This window comes from Artibeus jamaicensis, unplaced genomic scaffold, assembly GCF_021234435.1.
Source record: "Artibeus jamaicensis isolate MK-2021 breed Jamaican fruit bat unplaced genomic scaffold, CSHL_Jam_final contig_415, whole genome shotgun sequence".
Lineage (NCBI taxonomy): Eukaryota > Metazoa > Chordata > Mammalia > Chiroptera > Phyllostomidae > Artibeus > Artibeus jamaicensis.
In genome coordinates, this window is record NW_026521823.1 from 34542005 (window position 1) to 34560631 (window position 18627).

General features: G+C 46.9%; 1 protein-coding gene across 8 annotated transcripts in view; it reads right to left on the bottom strand.

Annotated features, from left to right (window-relative positions):
• Window positions 1-18627, bottom strand: part of DZIP1 (DAZ interacting zinc finger protein 1) — a 47229-nt gene that overhangs the window by 13367 nt on the left and 15235 nt on the right. For 4 of the 8 annotated variants that reach the window (XM_053665621.1, XM_037132479.2, XM_053665619.1 and 1 more), the window contains 7 exons: window positions 16636-16773; window positions 15703-15765; window positions 11091-11231; window positions 10378-10426; window positions 9028-9084; window positions 7623-7700; window positions 2863-2922 (listed from right to left, as the gene is read on the bottom strand). In XM_053665621.1, coding sequence (XP_053521596.1) covers window positions 2863-2922; window positions 7623-7700; window positions 9028-9084; window positions 10378-10426; window positions 11091-11231; window positions 15703-15765; window positions 16636-16773 — 586 coding nt within the window. The remainder of the gene's footprint in view (window positions 1-2862; window positions 2923-7622; window positions 7701-9027; window positions 9085-10377; window positions 10427-11090; window positions 11232-15702; window positions 15766-16635; window positions 16774-18627) is intronic. The other 4 variants (XM_037132481.2, XM_053665622.1, XM_053665624.1 and 1 more) reach the window with 3 other exon arrangements.

Here is an 18627-nt window from a genome sequence, read left to right on the forward strand (position 1 = left end):
AATGTTGTACTCCCGGCACTTAGGCTGCTGGCTTCCCAACCACTGTTCTCTAGTATTCTGAAACCGCCCCAGAAGTGCTTCTGTCCTCGAAACTGACCATACATCATCATCTAGAGGGCTCAGCCACAGCCACGCTGTGTCGCTGACTTTGGCAGCTGACTGGCCACCGAGTCTACAACTACCCAGGGCTAAAAATAGAAAGAGGAACCAAGAGACGGTCTGGGAGTCATGGTGCTACCGCTGACATGCAGACACGCCCTGTCCTGGTCCCCCAGAGATCGCCTTTCTGGCCAGTTTCTGGGATACACAGGGGACCACACAGAAGCAGGGCTTGAAGAAAAGATGTGGGCCCTGTGCACCACGGGACATAAGACATGCAAGGGCCCAGGGTTGTGCGGAATGGTCACAGCTTAGAAGAGTCGTAAGGTCTTCGGTGACAGCCGCTGAATTCACTGTTGACTGATCTGGGTTCACCTTCAACCAGGACAAGTTCCTTTTGGTGACTTAGTTTCCCCAATGGCCATGGATTAAACATTTCCTTCTGTTCTCTAACTCACTTTCTATGTTGGCAGTGGCTTTGGAAAGCCACTTATGAATAATTAGAAGGCCCCTGGTTGGAAATATTCTTCCAAAGCCGTAGCTGGCCAATGGGAGAAGGCAGAGTGGACAGGAAGAAGACGAGTAAGGACGATCAAGTTTTTAGGTAAAGATGGAATTACTTGAAAACCAATAACCACGGAAGATTTTAGTTAAAGCGTGTGTTGCTCACCAAGATGAACAGAACAAAACTTCCTAGATGTCAGCACTTCCTCTAATTGCAAAGGTGAAAGCTTATGAAAGCCGACGGCCAATGCGCAACAACCTATACATGGTCGGTTCTATCAGCAGCACAACACAGCCTTTGTGGGAAGCAAATAACTGCAGCACAAAGCGAACGGTAAAAACCAAAAGCAGAACTTCTGAGTTGGAAGGGACTCTATCAGGTATTAACGAACCTCCTCCTTTTTCACGAGGACACCAAAACCACAGAGATGAAGACCTGCCCTCAGGCCGCCGGCCAGTCCCGCCCAGCCTGGCCCAGCTCCATCACCTTGTTCTTTGTGTTCAACTATGGAAAGCAGAAAACCCGGACTTAACTCCAGCCTTGTCAAGAATCAGACTCGAGGACGTGGGGCACGCTCCTGGTCTTCTTTTCAAGTTTCTGAATAATAAAATAGCCTCCACACTACCTCCCGGCCCTCACATCCTCTCACACTCCCAACAGCCAGACCAAGGACGCCTCCACACACTACCCACGGGGAAGGATGCAGAAACAGTCTCCCCAAGGGGCTGCTTCTCCGAGACAGCCCGTGTTTGCAAACCCCTGCCCGAGGCATTCACTGCACAGGCATTACCTGCAAAATGTGAGCCCAGGCTGCGGAACTGCTGGGTGGCAGTTAGCCTGCTGCCCGCAGGCAGGGCCTGCAAAGGCACTGCAAGGACATGGGAGCCATTTCTGTCACGTGGCATTTGGACTCTGGGGTGTTTTTCATGGCCCTCAGTACTTCCTCCCACGAGAGCTGCCTCTGAACCCAAGGAGGGTGGCGAAGATTTTCTTTCCCTGACTCTCCAAATGTGGCAACAATCTACAATGGTGTTTGGGGTCAGTGACCCCAAACTCACGCCCCATGTGCTCCAGGTAGAAGAACCATTAAAAGAAACACAGGCAGGAGGATGCAGTGGGTAGAACCTGGAGCCCAGGTGGCGATGGTGGACCAATCAGAATCCCTCTTGGAACCTAGCTGACTCTTTTTTTTTTTCTAATGAATGTAAACTCTATGACCCAAGGCTCCAGTCTGACCTCTTTCATGAACCTCCTGACACAGCTCATGAATTCTCCAGAGAATAAGATATTTTGTGGTCCACGCCTCAATAGATGATATGTAAGCAAGAGAAAGCACGTTACTTGAAACTAAAATGAAAAGACACAGCACATAGTTATGGATATCCCTGATTTAGTCACTTCTCAATTTGTAGCCTTGTGAAAGAAATTTTGAAAAGTGTCTTCTAGAACACAGAGGTTATCCTAAATATTAAGACTTCATGTATTAGAATATATCATTTTGCAAAATCAGCACGCTTATAAATATTGAGTTTGCTTTCTTCTAAAGAAGTGATAGGTGATAAAGTATTATTATTACTAAGGGGAAAATTATGATAAACTGATTCAAATAGAATTTTCAAAACTACAGGTCTAGCATTAGAAAATATCTTAATGAGGTACAATGACTTTCATAAGCTTCAAACATTAATTCCTAGAAAACAATTTTGAGAACTGCCAAATAAAAGAGTAAGCAGCAATATTTTAAGTATCTCCCCCAAACCTACAACAGCTCCCAGATTCCACCAAAAACATTATTCTGCACATAAATAGTCCACATTCAGAGCTTAAATACTTTGCTTTCCTTTCTATTAAAACAATGTTTGAAGTGGACACTTCACCCGTGAGTTCATGTCACAGACCCAGGGTATGAGAAACAACCACCGTGCCATGAATATTTTCGTAGCATCTGGCGCCCAATGTCATCCAATCAGAAAATACCTGTACTGATCTAAAGGCTTGAATTTGTTCTCAAATTCCCTGGCACAGGGAACTGACAATACAAATAAAGCAGGGGGATCTACGAGCACATTAGGGGAGAAGGGTGTACAGAACCGTGTACAGTTCATTGCACGCAGATTGAAAACACAACCCAGACCTCACCGTCTTCCCTCCTTTGGACACCGTGTGGTAAGAACCCCTGGACCGCATTTCCCAGGCGCGGGTTTTAGCATCTAGACATCACCTGCGCGGGGAAGTGCCCTGAGCAAGCCCTCGGTTACCTTTTTCTTCCTCTGAAAGTTCTTCTATTGGCTCCAGTATGTGCGATGAGAATGCCTGTTCTACTGACAAGGAAACATAAGAACAGTACAAAGAGGACAACAGCAAAGTGAAATTAGTTTCCTTTCAAACCGCGCTGAAAGCTGTAGTTTCACAGTACGCTAGCCATGTCTAAGACAGCGAGAATTTCCTGGGAAACAGTGTACGGAGGTGGTCGGTGAAAGCGGCTCTTTTTCATGGCATCAACTCTTTCTCCATATTTTCCATCAATTCCACTCTCAGGGTATTATGTTTTTAAATAATTAAGTTTAGGCTTTGCATTCATCCACCCTGTGCCTGAGAGGATTCTTTTAATGCACAACGACACTGCTGGACTGGGTGGCTAGATAGAAAATTAATGAAAATACTCAATTCCCAAAGATAAAAACCATAAGAAACTCCCAGGCACCTGGGATTCCCACTTCTCACACGCACCAGAGTCTTCAGGGGGTAGGACCGGGCTGGTAAAGAGCAAAAACAGGTGTCCCTAGGGCCAGCAGCCCGAGGGACAGCAGCAGGACTAAGACCCATTCCTCAGTACTTCCATGTCCCCAAACCACGTTTCAAGACCTAGTTCTGCTCCGAAAGGCAGCAGGGCGAGGCTGCAGACAAATGACAGATGAAGGTGGCCTTTCCCCGATCCCACCCCAGAACAGTGGCGGGGAAGACCAAGGTTACTGTGCAGACTGGAAACCCACAGGCAGCCTGGCCAAAGCCAAATCCCACTCTGACAGTGAAGAGTAAGTCCCTTCCAGGGAAGGTCAGGCTGTGGCTGAAGGTCTAACATGGAATGAAATGTCACCAGGGAGTCTCCGGGGGGCGCATGGTTCACTCATCTTCCACTTGGAGACTGACAGGGGCACCTCCCCGGGGAGCTCCGCACCTGCACCCACAGGGCAGAGGTCATCTCATTCTGCCACCAGACCCCAGAGCAGGTTACAGGTGAGAATGACAGTGGGCTCAGCAGGTTGCCGGGCATGTGCTTTGCATGTTATTAACGCAGATTTAATAGCTCCCACATTAAAAGTCTGGCTTTTAATTTATTAAAGGGTATTTCTGGTAGTCTATTGTAGGCATTAACAAACATGCACACACATATAACAGGTGTATATATATAAAATGTTTAGGTATATGTAAACAGGCTCTTTTAGCTTCTCCAGTGACCTTGGCCAACATATTTCACATTGGCTCTATGGGAGAAATGCATTTCAAACTGCTTTCCCATAAGCCTTTGGGGTACAGACCCTCAGCAAGTAGGGTCCACTTTAACCTCAGGCAGGAACGCAGTCCTGCTAAGCAGCACCAAAGTCCACCCATGCACCACCACTGGGGGGCACCCGAGTTTACAGACACACAAACAGACTGTTGGGCTAGTTTGAACTGCTGGAAGTAGAAACTTCAGGACAATCAATTTTAGGTTTTTTTATGTCACATGGTGTATTATTTTATTGTACTTCGTGAAAACAACAAAAATAAGGTTATGGGCTGAAAGTTCTATACAATCTCAAAAATCCTCATATGCATATTTATTATCATTTTGGTACTGGGATAATTCTGTGAGTCAGCTCTCTCGAGTTGGGAAAAACTGTCAAAATTCTGACTTTTCCTGGGGTGGTACAAAGTGGGAGGCCCCAGGGGAGGGGCGGTCGCTGCACCTGGGCTCCTGCTACTGAGGCTGAGGGAGGAAGTGAGGTGGCCAGGCCACTGCTCCCAGACCAAGCGGGCGCGGGCCCCACAGGGCAGGGCGGGAAGGGCCTGCCATTCTTATGCTTTCCAAGCCCCAGTTCCCGTCCTGAGCTGAGATCCCCGGGATGAGAGCTGAAATGCCCAGAGGCTTGGGTCTCTTGAACTTGCTGGATGCTTCCAGAAAAATCCTTCTATCAGAGCTCTGCCCTTACCTCCAGAAGAAAACCTCCCGGATTGGCACTCAGCCCTTTCTCCCACTGGGTGGGCTTCATCATCCCTACCCTTCGAGCCAACACTGAGCCGATGCCTACTCAGGGCTCCTGCTCCAAAGGCCCTGCCTCATTCGACCCTTTCTGCAGCCCACAGAAGCAGCCATCACGATTCTGATGATCAGGCAGCCAAGCAAACCCATGCCTACTGTTTTATGAGTCAACTGTGAACCCAGACTGCCCACCTCCACACTCCAGGCTGTTCGCCACAAAGCCATGATGTCCCCCTCCTGGCTCTCACTGAGTCTGTCTTCTGGATTCTCTAAACAGCGCTGCCATCAGCCCAGTACCTGAGCGTATCGTGTTCCACCTCTGCCCGTACCCTTGCCCCCCCAGCCCCTCATCCAGCCTTGCCACCAATTCCACGGAACGGCTGTGACGTCCACTCCCTTTGGCTCCATCCCTGCATCCCGATTCCTAGTGAGGAATCTCAGGCAGACTAGTACTAACACCCCCAACTGGTCTCCCCAGCACCAACTCTTTGAATGCACACGGGTCAGGCTAGGCTTCCTGAAGCCCCGTGCTCGCATCCAGCCTTGTCCAGCCTCGGAACGTTTGGTGGCTACACAATGCCACAGGAACAGGCACGCGCAGATGTAGTCAACTCGTGGTTGCCACAGTCTCAACCAACCTCATTTCCTTCAAATCTCTTCTGCCCGCCTACTCCGTGCTCAGCCAAATCGTTCATCTGCACTATATGTTAACATCGAGCGCTTTCCTGCTCCCTTCTGCTTCCATGTTTGCTTGGTTTCAGCTAAAGGGAGCAGCACCGCCACACTCCCTCCCAGATAGATGTGGGGCAACCCACATCTGGTAACTCATCACGCAATCCCGGAAGATTTGGAAGTGCACATCCCAGCTCTAAAGCCCCACAGCCCGCTGCCTGCCCGCCCCCCCTCCCCACCCCTGTAAGATCTGCCAAGGGCTCCGCAGCAGCCTTGCCTCTCAGTCCTGCTGTTCTCTCACTGGTGATGTCCGAGAGCGCAGCCTGCTAACCCTCCTGCCCGCAGACCTCCGCCTCAGTCTGTGTCTCAAGGGACCCAACCTAAGACCATGAATGACCATGACAATCTTCACACTACAGGACCTCATAGGGCTTTGAGACGGAACAAAAGGAAAGACAGAGGTACCAGGGCTAATTAATGTCATGCAATACCTGACTAGCCCCCCCTGCACCCCTAACCCAGGTGGGGCTGCGAGTAGGTTAGTGAGCCCCAGGCGAGCCTCCTCCCCGCTCCTGCCCATGGAGATACTCACAAATCACCTTTGATCCCAATCCAAGGATTGCAAACCCCGTGCCAGGTCAGGCTGGCATTTAAAACCAGCATTTCAATCACAGCAGATGCCAGCAGGAAGCCATGGTAGATTCATCCAGCCCTGGCCCCATCAGGGCGGGATCCAGATGGAACATATCGCTTTAGAACTAACAGGTTTGGCAGGACCCTTGAACGAACCCCAGGTAGCCTGACATTACAGACTGTGTGTGTCCTTTACAGGCACCGAAAATATAAAACAAAGGCCACGTGGTCCAAATATAATGCTATACAGAGAGCTAACTATACCAAAGTGGAAAAAGGAGCAAAAGAAACTAGACACTGTTGAAGGACCAAAGAGCAGTGGCCAGCAAATGCTTTATAAAAATCGACTTCAGAAAAGGAGTCAACAGAGCCATTCTAGGAAGCTGATCTAAAATGATGTGAATAGAGAATAATGCCAGGGGAAATTGTCTTGTTGTTCAACAGTAAGGTGCATTTCTGTAAGTCCGACATACATTTTATCTGTTACTGGCCCAAAGGGAATAATCCCTGTATGTCCTAAACACATAAACAGTGGTGTGCAGTGGGTGGGGAGTCTGCCTCACGTACCGCGAGCTCATGCCCAAGGGAACAGGTCCGCCTGCAATGACCTTAGGAAAGAGAACTAAGGGGCAACACATACTGCACAGGTCGTCCGGTCAGCAACAAGAATTCCAAAGGCCATCATCTACAGACCACAATATTTATGAAGCCAAAAATTTCGACTCGACTGATCATGGATTTAAATTTAATTAAAAAGCTAAAAACAAATGAGGAATGAAGGAGTCGCTGGGTAAAACAGGAAAGAGATGGGCTGCCTCCCATCTTGATTCATGTGGCATCTACAGCGAGACCGTAGGAAAATAACCCATTTAAAAACATACTGTACCAACTGTAAGTGCCTCGCTGTACAAAAGTAAAGCATGGGTAGCAACAGTCACCCTATTTACTGGGTCGTGAAATTACAATGATCGCCCCAGCGGCCTGGTCCAACAGCTGAATCCTCTGGTTTCATCCAGCGGTTCCTACTTTTTTTCCTTTGGTTCCTATCACATGTCTTTTTTAGATTTTTTTTTCCCCAGCCAATCGCAGAAACTATTTGTTTAAGAAGCTGGCTTGCTGCTGCATTAAAAGTTATCAAAACAATCACATATGCCCTGTGGCATGTGCTGGTTGGCTGGTCTAGGATCTGCTACTCTTTCCACCGAAAACCATAGGTGATGAAAGTACTACTCAAAGTTAAAATCTCTCCTTGTGAGCCCAGCAACACACGTATGTTACACTTCACACCTTTGGTGGGTATGTTCAGTTTATGATATTAAATAGGGAGATTAAAGCTTATTAACTGTTTTACATTCACCAAAATGTTTGTTTTGCATAATTACCCCCCAGAGAAAAGCACTTCCAGTTAATAAGTTATCTAGCTCAGGGTGGAAACTGCACATAAATCGCCGAGACTTTGCTGAGACTTACCATGGGCCACTGTAAGACTTGACTTAGCCTCCAGAGTTGGTGGAGCTGGGGCAGTCACTGAAACAGCATAAAAAAAGTCTACAATTAAAGCATAAGTGTCTGAACATGATGATAACCACATACTACTCCAATTAGTCAAGATATAAACAGAGCATAAGGCACAAATGTTTCAAATTAATCTAGACAATTTTTAAAATAATAGTTTTATCAGAATATAATTCACCCTTTTAAAATATACAGTTCAGCAGGTTTTAGTATATACACAAAATAGGCCTCTTTGGGGTATTGATGACTTTAGGCTGGTTCACTTTAACCAGTAGAAGTTACCAAGTTCAGAAAACTGTGGGACATACCAACCCACCACCTGTTTTTATAAATAAAGCTTTATTGGAACACGCTAGTGTCCCAGTATTATGCCGAGGAGAATGAAAGTCTGAACAATAATAACTGAGTGTCTTTTACCCTTTCAGCCTTCTCTTCAGAGAAGATGTCTTTCACTGCATTATTTTCCTCATTTCGTAAGATGTAGCCCAGCTCCTGCTCTCCCCTCAGCCCCCCTCTTCCCACAGAAACCACCGCCCCCTCTTCGGCTCCTTTCAGGCACCACAGACCCCAAAAGCCACAGCAAGGGTCCTCAAGATGCATCTCCAACGACTGACTGGCTTAAAACCATTAGCATTTTCAGGTCAGTGGTACCAAATTCGCCATCACCTTCACCACTGTTCTTCCCTCCTTACACAGTCCCGGGCCGGAGTAACAGTGCCGCCCGGTCCCCAGCCTCTGCCCAGGCCCCCCTGTCATAATCAAACCCCTGTGCATGGGCATGTCTTTCCTTGCCCAGGACCACCTGCTCCCTGACTTGCTCCCCCCTTACAATTTTCCTGAAGGGAAACAAAAATAAACTAAGAAAACAACCTGTTGGACTCTAAACAGTACAGATGATTTCCTTTGGGATGATGACCAAATCCTGATGCCTCTGGGGGACAGCTGTGCAGAGCTGAACCCCAGAGAGGGACAGAGGGGACGTCGGTTCAAAGCCTGTGAGCCTGAGTCTCAGAGAGGCCACCACAGGGCGGCCACCACACAGTCACATCCCCACACAGTGGACTACCTCGGGAAACCCAAAAGGACAGACTGGAGGGACGTTGACGGACGTGTAGTCGCCCCTCCATTAGATGAACTGCAAAATAATAGGGACGGCCAGCCAAGGTCGCCCCAGAGACACACGGGCATTCACAGCCTTGGGTTCAGAACTAGGTGGAAGCCAGGACCCAAAACAAATCACGACGTCATCTCCAAACACACTGGTTTTCAAAGCAAAGTCTCTGAAAATCAGTAGAAGCGATGTATCGGTTCAGCACTTAATAGAATGTCTTTAAAATCTGAGCTTATTATAGGAACTTACTAGGTACTGCCGAGGCAGCTGGCTTAGGTTCAACAGTCTGCCATGTTAAAGAATTCCCTGAAATAACAAAAAATAAATTAATAACAAAACCAACAAGCTATGGGTTATATCTTACCGGTACTTACCCTAAACTCTTCCCCCCATAAAACAATAAGTGAACTTCACGAACATATAGTGACTCACCCAATTGAGTAAAAGTGTTTAACAAATCCTTCTAAAGCGAACTTTTCCTAAAAATGCTCTGCAGTTAAATATTTACGCCATCTAAGTAACTAGGCAGGTACTTCTCACTACCTGAATTCTCATACTCAGAGAGAAGCTACGGGGAACCGCAGTCCTTCCCAAACCTTTCTCTCCAAACAAGAAGGAATGCCTCTGTGACTCTGAGTTTCCCAAGGCGGCCGGGACACAGAGACGCCCAGCCGGTGTCCCTCAGGTGGACAGAGATGCTTTCACGACCTGAGAGTGCAGGGAACGAGGCTAGGGTCACGTGGGAGGAGACCGGACAGAGGCAAGCTTTCTGTTTTACTGTGAGACCCTGTCCTTCTGGCTGCTGGTCTCCCATCTTGACTGTCTCCCGAATGACAAAGGAGTGGATGCTTTCACTGCTAGTTAGTGGGTGGTAAACGGTCTCACTGTTCTGAGAACAAATGTTTAACCCCGAACAGCTGCGAATGAGAAGAACGCAGCAAGCCTCTACAGCACTTTAAAACAGCTGGGGGGTAAAAGGGGATGGACGGAGACTCAACTTGGGGTGGTGAACACACAACACAGCGTACAGATGATGCCTTGTACGATCGTGCGCCTGAAACCTGTACAATTTTGTTAAACAGTGTCACCAAAAAAACTTCAATAGAAAGATAAAGAGATTTAAAAAATAAAATATTTGAATTTAATATCGATAACAACAGCCAGCACCGATGGATGTTTAACAGGTGTGCTTTTCACATGCTCTCCCGTATAATCCCTGTAAGAAGCCTCGGGTGTAGTTATTATCAATTGTCCAACTTGAGAAGGGAGGAAACTGAGGCACAGCCTCGCCAAGCTACACAGTGACAGATGGGAGTTGAGCCCAGCCTTTTCAATCCATCCACTGCTCATGAGCGCAGAGGTGAATGACTACCGAGCATAACAGTATTCTGTAAAAAATCGAGAAGACCATTGAAAAATAGTTCAGGCATTTAAAATTTGTTCCTCTTTCTGGACTGATAACAGATCTCCCAACCTGCAGTGACCAGAGGAATGCCAACTTAGCACCCACAATCCACTGGGGCCCCGTATTCTTCTGATTCCCAGCGAATGATTCCGGGGGCCGCCTTGCCTCCAGCACTGGGCTCCTGGTCCACTTACCTTTGGGTTCAATGACACTGTTTAATGGTTTACTGGTGAACTCTTTAATCTGCAAAGAGAAACAGTCTTCTAGCAATACATGTTTGAAACTACATAGGGATGCAATGGATAATGGACAGAGACTGGACTTAGGAAATTAACTTTCTCACAAAATCCTCCAAAAACACAGGGGGGCACATGGATTTCAAAGATAAGATGAAAAGTTTTATGAAAGCAGCATATGGATACAGCTGCTTCTCAAAGCAAATACTAAAAGAAATTCTTATCACCCTGGCTGGTGTAGCTCAGTGGATTGAGTGCTGGCCTATGAACCAAAGGGTCGCCGGTTCGATTCCCAGTCAAGGGACATGCCTGGGTCGTGGGCCAGGTCCCCAGTAAGGGGTGCGTGAGAAGCAACCACACACTGATATTTCTCTCCCTCTCTTTCTCCCTCCCTTCCCCTCTCTCTAAAGATAAATAAATCATTTAAAAAATAAAAATTCTTATCCATCTTCAAATTTGTTCTGAATCCTAATCAAGTAACTCTGCTCTACAATATTTTTAAATACTTTTTAAAAACCATTTGACTGAATTTACTTTATAAACAACGATAGGGAAAAACAGATTCCATTCTGTCTTATCCAACTTATGAATGTTCTAAAATAAAAACACATTTCTTCGATAAACTGCACCACTTAAAAAAAAAAATAGTGCCAATTTACAGCCAAAAATACCTGTTGTCTCTGGCTCATGATCAGTTCATTCCGTTCCTGGAGTGTCTGCTCCTGCTCTTCGATCTTTTTCTTGTAGAAAACATTATTGGCATTTAGATTGTCTATCACTAAGGTTCGAAGCTTCTCTATATGGGACAGGAGCTGGAAAAAAGGTTCGGAAAGGCCCCAGTCTGCAAACTGCCCGCAAACGGTCTTCGCAGCCTCTATGTCTACGCCCCGCCTTCTTCGCGGGCCTCATGTCTGTCGTCTGTGCACACTAACAGGTCACGGAGTAGATCTCTGATCGCCAGGTACCAGGCCCTATGTCACGGAAGATACTAACAAGTAATACTTGCATGCAGTCAAAGCAGCCCCAGGACTTTAAGGACTAAACCACCGAATCACAAACGAACAGCAGTGTACCTATAAGAATGGCTGCTGCCCAGGCCACGGACAGGCCCACACTGCAGGGTGTGGAGCAGCAGGAGCTCATTCATTGCTGAGGGGAAGGTGAGGTGGTGTGGCTACTCTGCAAGTCAGTTTGGCGGTTTCTTACAAAATAACACATGCTCCTACTACCCAATCCAGCCATCATGCTCCTTGGTGTTTACCCAGAGGAGATGGAAACTTATGTCCACACAGAAATCTGCACAAAGATACACAGGTTCTGGCGGAAGTAAAGCTGGCCTGCGTGTGTGGCCTGTGTGGTCGGTAGGGTGATAATGTGGGTGTGATCATTTATAGTGGTAATGTGAACATGTCACTCTAACGGTGGGCACATGACATTGGTCCACACTCATCGAAGGTAGAACACCACAGCGCGATTTCCAGGGAACTTTGGATGATGATGACGTGTGGATCGGCATATGCTCACTGACTGCAGCAAGTGCACCAGTGGTTCGGGGTGCTGACAGTGAGTGGGGGAGGCTGCGCTCACGGGGAACAGGGCCGGGGAGTGTTCAGAAACTCTCCGTACGTTCTGCTCAGGTTTGCTGCGAACCTAAAACTGCTCTAAAAACAACCTGATCACATTAAAAAACAAGCGATTGAAAACAAAAAGTTAATGCTCTCAGTCAATACACTGCGGCAGGGTCCCCCGCCCTGGAAGTGCTTGTAGGAGCTTGAACAAGCATTGGGATGAACCATGTCACAAAGGTTTCCTGAGTGAGGACTACAAACATCCTTTCATATCTCGGCAGATGCTAAGACTCTCCCCCGAGGAGGACATTGTCAAGAATCTTCTCCGTGTCTTGACACACCACTGGAAGAGTGCCCCCCAAAGCATGGTGGGAAACACTGAGCTGGAAAACAGAAGTAGAAGCCAGTAAAGATGTCAGGGCACCGAGTGCAAGTTTAGGATCAGCAACAGGGGGAGTCACTCCAGGCCCCCAAAAGAAATAGGACACAGGAAAAACTAAGGGATAGCACCTGTCTGATACTAACCACAAAGGTGCAGAGAAAGTTCACCGAGAGAGGAATGGGGTCATCTAAGCGAGCGGCAGCCAGACGCCAGTTCAAAGTGCGTGGGTCTCAAGCCCACCTGCTACGACCTCCTACCGTCTCAAGTCTGGGCTCTTTCTCACGTCAGTCCACATCGCCCCGTCCTCCTTTCCTTCTGCGACCCTACAACAACTTCCCCAGCTCCAGAGAGCCTTAAGTTGGGTCACAAGGGTATGCCATGGTTTATCTGTGGCTCCCTTTGAACTCCTCCCAATGTTATTTTTTTAAAAAAAAACAGGACTGCCAGGAGCCTAGGTAAGGCAATAAAAAGTTGGCAAACACAACTGCTCTTAAACAGAGAAATACAATGTGCGCATTGTCGGAACACTGGGCACCAATCATGTGGAATAATTAATAGTTTGGGCTTGGGCAGAGGTTACTAAACCTGATTGCATTCACCTCCCCGTTAGGGTTTAAGAGAAATGAAGGATGAAGTAAGCAGCTTCAGAGCAAACAAAACTGACAAGCGAGCAGCGTAGCCTAGCGGCAGCACGAGAGCCACACTCTGGAGCCATGAGCTGGAGCGACTCGCTCAGAGCTGGGAAGTCCTCTCCTCCTTCCCCTGAACCACCAAGCGCTGGTCCTGCTTTCTCCCGGGACTTGCGGTGGCAAGTGTGAAACTCTGTGCCTTTCGTTCTGTTCTGCCAGAAGGCCACTGAAATTCCCACAGCTGCCTGGAACCTAAGGGGCTTCGACAGAGTGAGCATTAAAATTCGCCTCCTGTTGGTAAGAAAGCCCGGATTCTGTTCCTAAAGCTTTAAGATGCCTTGAACAATGAGAGTAGGACCTCAAATTATCTAAGAGCAGCGAGTGGTTCCAACCATGGATCCAAAACACAACTATCTAGGCTTGTTTCTGGTGTGACCCCTCCCCCCAGAATATGTGTGTCCCAGACTTACCTACTGAACAAGAATCTCATGCTGTAGAGCAGCATGTGTGTATTGTGGAAAAGAGCATCAGGTCATTCTGAAGTACAACCCTCTTCAGGAACGATTATTACCTTAGAGCATCTCAAAGGACAGCTAGAATGTCCTTACAGAAAAGCAACCACTCCAGGTTGTCACTGCCCAGTCCCCTCCCCCCTGGCTAAGCACCTAACACCTGACAGGGAAGCAAGGCAGTGAGGCAGACAAGCAGGGCCCCAGGTGAAGAGGGCCTGTGTTCAAACACCAGGCTCACACCGACAGACACCTCCCTCACTCTGTTCTCCTGAGCCCTGCACCCAGCGTCTCTCCATCCACAGACACATGTCTGAATGATCCCCTTTTTTGACACCTAGCAACCTTCCACATTTATTCAGCAGTTAACAAGTTTCAAGGGTATCTTAGGCACACTATGGAACATGGGGACCACAATGGCAAACTAAGTAGATGGAGCCTCTCCCTCCTAGAGCTAGTGATCTGGCTGGAGAAGCAGAAACTGAACAAGTAAACAAAGAAGCAAAAGAGGATGTTAAATAGTGATCAGAACCACACTCATGAAACGGTGAGAGTAACGAAGGGAGGGGACGACCTACTCATTTCAGAAGGCGCAGTAGCAAGTGCAGCCTAAAGCCAGGCCGGAGGAGGGGGGCGTGGGAGGCCGAAATCTAACATGGCTCAAGGGTGCACCCCCAGGGTACAGGTCCTGACTAATCCCTCCCCCTTGGCCTTACCGACTTGATGTTTGTGCCACCCCCCAAATTCATGTAGAAACCCTAACCCCCAATGTGGTCATATTAGGAGAGATGGGGCCCTTGGAAGGTCATTAGATTTAGACGAAGCAGGGTCCCCGTGATGGAATTAGTCCCTGTATGTGACAAGACTGGAGCTCCGGAGTGTGCTCTCCCCCCCCTTCTCTCTCTCTCCCACTTCCCCCGCCCCTACCATGTGAGGACACAGTGGCCATGGGCTCTGTCCAGGGACTGAACTGGCTAACACCCGGAACCCCAGCCTCGAGAACAGGAAGAAATAAATACACGTGTTTAAGCCACACAGTCTGTGGTATTTTGTTAGAGCATCCTGAACGGAGTAAGGCACAGGGGATCCAAAGGGCTACAAAATTCATACGATTTAAAGTGAAAAAATAAATAATTTTTCCTAAAGAAAGTGATCTCAAATAAATCTATGTTAGATGTTTTGCACTACTGTAAAATCACTTTGACACTTAAATTTCTGCTGTACTCAGCTGAAAGGGAACCGGTGTTATAACTAAATTTTATTTTCATAAAATAATTTTAATGTGAACACTCCCTTTATTTAAAATCAGATTGTCACTGTGTGAAAAAAATTAGAAATATGTATTTAACAATGAAAGGAATGATTACATAACTTATGACACATCTACAGATCATGTAATCATTAAAAACCATATTTTGAAGAATATTTTAAAACATAGGATGTATTAAGTGAAATATATAAAGTTATAGATATAAAGCACATGTCAAAATTTGTAAGATTGTATGTATGGGTTTCTAACTTATAGAAATCCAACATTTACAGCATAGAAAAAAAGACTGAAAGAAATTATAACAAAGCAATAGTAGTGGTTATCTTGGTATTGAAATTGTAAGTAATTTTAATTTTTGCTACACATTTGTCAGCAAATTTTATTAAGTGAAAAATACTAGCTTAATTATAAATAAAGGCAAATACTTTTTGCAAAAATGACCCACTTATATAAGGCCATTGGTTTTTCTGTCCCCCCTCCCCCAGATACAGATGACATACAGAATTATATTACTTTCAGGCGTACAATATAGTGATTTTCTAACTGCCAATTTGTGCTTCTCCATCCCTTCACCTTTTTCACCCAGCCTCCCCAGCACCCCTCCCACCTGGCAACATCATTTTGTTCTCTGTATCTGTGAGTTTCTCTACTTGTTTGTTTATTTTGCTTTTTAGATTTCACGTGTAAGTGAAATAATATGGCACTTGTCTTTCTGTCTCACTTATGTCACTTAGCACAATACACTCTAGGTCCGACCATGCTGGCCCAATGGCAAGATTTCATTGTTTATGGCTGAGTGATATTCCACAGTCACCTGTACCACATCTTTATCCATGTGCCCATCGATGGACACTCAGGATGCTTCCATACCTTGGCTATCGTGAATAATGCTGCAATGAACATAGGGGCGTTTCCTTCACCTTACCTGACCCTTCTCTTTCTTGTGCTCTTGATGAAGAGCTTGAACTCGAGCCGACCACTTGCTCTCCTGGGAAACAGCAAAACAAGAGTCGTTTACTTTCAGTGAAATATGGGGGGCCATTGAGAAACTGTAGACAGGACAGTGACACAGGGGGCCAGCCTGGCTGTAAGGCGAAAGACAGATTTGGGGGGCGGAGGTGGGGTAGGAGGGGCAACAGAAGCAGCAGTGGCAGGTGTCTGTATTTCAGTGACTCACCTGCTTTTTAAAATGACATATTACCGCTTTTTAAAGAAAATCCCAAACTCATAACTTTAATCTCTATTTGTTTCCTGATGTAAAACAACGCTCCCCAAGATGAACATGACCAGAGAGCCAGTGTGAAGACTGTGCTGATAACAGATACTCACTTCCAAATGACTGTAATTATGTTGGATAAACGTAAGAGATCAAGGACATGCACTAAAGGGGGGAGTGTGGGTGGGAGGGGTGTGCAGGGCAGAGGTGAGCGAAGGGGGAAAATGGGACAACTGTAATAGCATAATCAATAAAACATATTTTAAAAAAAAGATCATCAGTTCACCAATGTAGTTGTATATTTAAGCTCGAAATAAAGTTAGTGCTTCAACACACCTTCCCGGGCCTCCCGAAACTGAGACGTACATCTGAAGTATAAAAAAATAAACACTGAGGCAATGCTAACCAATTCAAGCAGATATTATCTTATGGAAACACGAGGCAATTTTGCCAAGTGCTCTGCAGCCGCATCCATTAGTCGATCGACAAGGAACCAGTGAACACCTGTTATGAACTACGCATGTACTGGGAGACAGAAAAAAGCATTGGCCGCCCCCTGGTCACTGAGAGAAAAAGACGCTGTAAGTCACCACGTAAAGAAAAATTGGGCCTCCAGCACCGTCACCGCCCACGGTCACGTACCTGACTGTCGAGAAACTGCATCACGTTCTGGAAATCCTGGGGGTACTGAGGACGCTCTTCTTTGAACTCATGCGCATCTTTCAGCGTGCCTAGGTTGGACTTGATCTGCAGGTTGGACTTCTGGATTTCTGACAGTTGCTACAGAATGAAACACAAAAATCAGCGGCACAAATGCTTATGCTTTGGTAAGATTTAAACAGAGAATAAAATCGGGGAGCGTGTCTCCACGTTTTATATCTGACTATCCTCCTGGATGCTCATCCCACTTCTCTTCCCTCTCCTTTCCAGGGGTTTTCTTTTTTTGTTTCTTTCCAACAAAGGAACATGCACAGGTTAAGAAATGGAAAGGAAACCTGACTTTCTAATCTTGAACAATGGGTCTTAACATTTTCGATGGGCACAGAACAGTTGCCAGAAACGGAGGAACTGGGTGCCGCCGGCTCTCGGGACAATTCAGCCAAGAGGCCAGCCTCGCCCAGGACCACATCCGGGAGTCCGCCAGGGGCAGAGCATTTCAGTGTTACCCGGGGCTTGTGTGTCAGTCCCAAAGGCACAGGCAGCAAGCCCAGAAGGCGCTGCTGCACCTTAGCCTCAGAAACAAAGGGGTGGCCGAGCACGATTCCCTGCTCTTTACGTCTGGGCTGCACAGAGCGGCTTCTTTTCAGGAGGACAATACAGAACAGGGGGAGGGTACTGCTCAGTGGAGAAACCTGACAAACACACCCCCAGCCAGGTGGTGAAGGACGACACCCACAATCGTAAACCAGGTAAATGGCGTTCCCCCTAGACATCCTGTGATGACCATTTCACTTGAACTCTGAGGTCTTCTTCCCCCAAACCCGCAGGCCCGGTCTGACTGTGAGAAGAACACGGAATCAGTTCCAACAGAGGGGGCATCCTACCATGTACCTCATCCGGGTCATCAAAAGCAAATCTGTCACAGGGAGGAGGAGCCTAAGGGGACATGACAACTAAATGTGATGTGATGTCCTAGATAAGACTCTGCCGGACCAGAAAAAGGACAGGAGGTAAATGCCAAAGAAATTGTAAGGAAGTATGGACTTTTAATTAACACAAATGTATCAATACTGCTTCATTAATTGTAACAAATCCAGCAATTAAAAAAAAGTCTATTTAAAAAAAATAGACTACTCTAAAAAAAGCCTATTTTTAATGATAATTTTACAATCTGCTGATAGCCTAAAGGGCAAATGACACAAATTCCATCAACTGAGGAATGTACAAATAGATATGGTACACCCATACAATGTGTATCATTCAGCAATAAAAATAAGGATAAAATACTGATAAATACCACAGCATGGATAGTCTCGGAAACATGATACTAAGTGAAAGATGTCACCCACGAAAGATCACAGGCTGTGTGACTCAATGGCCAGCACAGACTGATCCACAGAGACAAGAAGCAGCTCCGTGGTCGCCGGTGGCCGGGGCGAAGCAGGGGCGTGGGCTGAGTGCTGAGGGGTACAAGCGTTCTCCTGAGGAAACGAAATGTTCTAAAGTGACCGTGAGGATGGTTGCCGAAGCCTGTGAACACACTGAAAACCACGGAACAATGGGTCTTCACATTTGTACACTTTAAGTGGGTGAACTGTATGGTGTGTGAGCTATTTCCCAATAAAGGTTTCTTTTTTTTAAGTTAGGAATGGTAAGACTGTGGAAAGAAGTCCTGTTCCACGGTTATCCTAGGGGTAGGGGCAGGACCATGGAGAGAATCTCGGGAGAAAGAACGGTAATTGGCAGATCATCACGAGAGAAAAAAATAAGTGTGACCTTCGTGGAGCAGACGTGGGAAGTCCGTCTTAAACTGTGAGCACCCGGGTCCTGTGGGCCACACGGCACCCACTTTGTGAAGGAGCCACGGGTGGGTTCAGGAGAGGACCCCGGGGTACGGGCGGTAGAGGGCACTCTGGGCAGAGAAACCACCACCACCTAGGGCTTCTGATGCTAAGGAAGAAGAACAGCGACCAG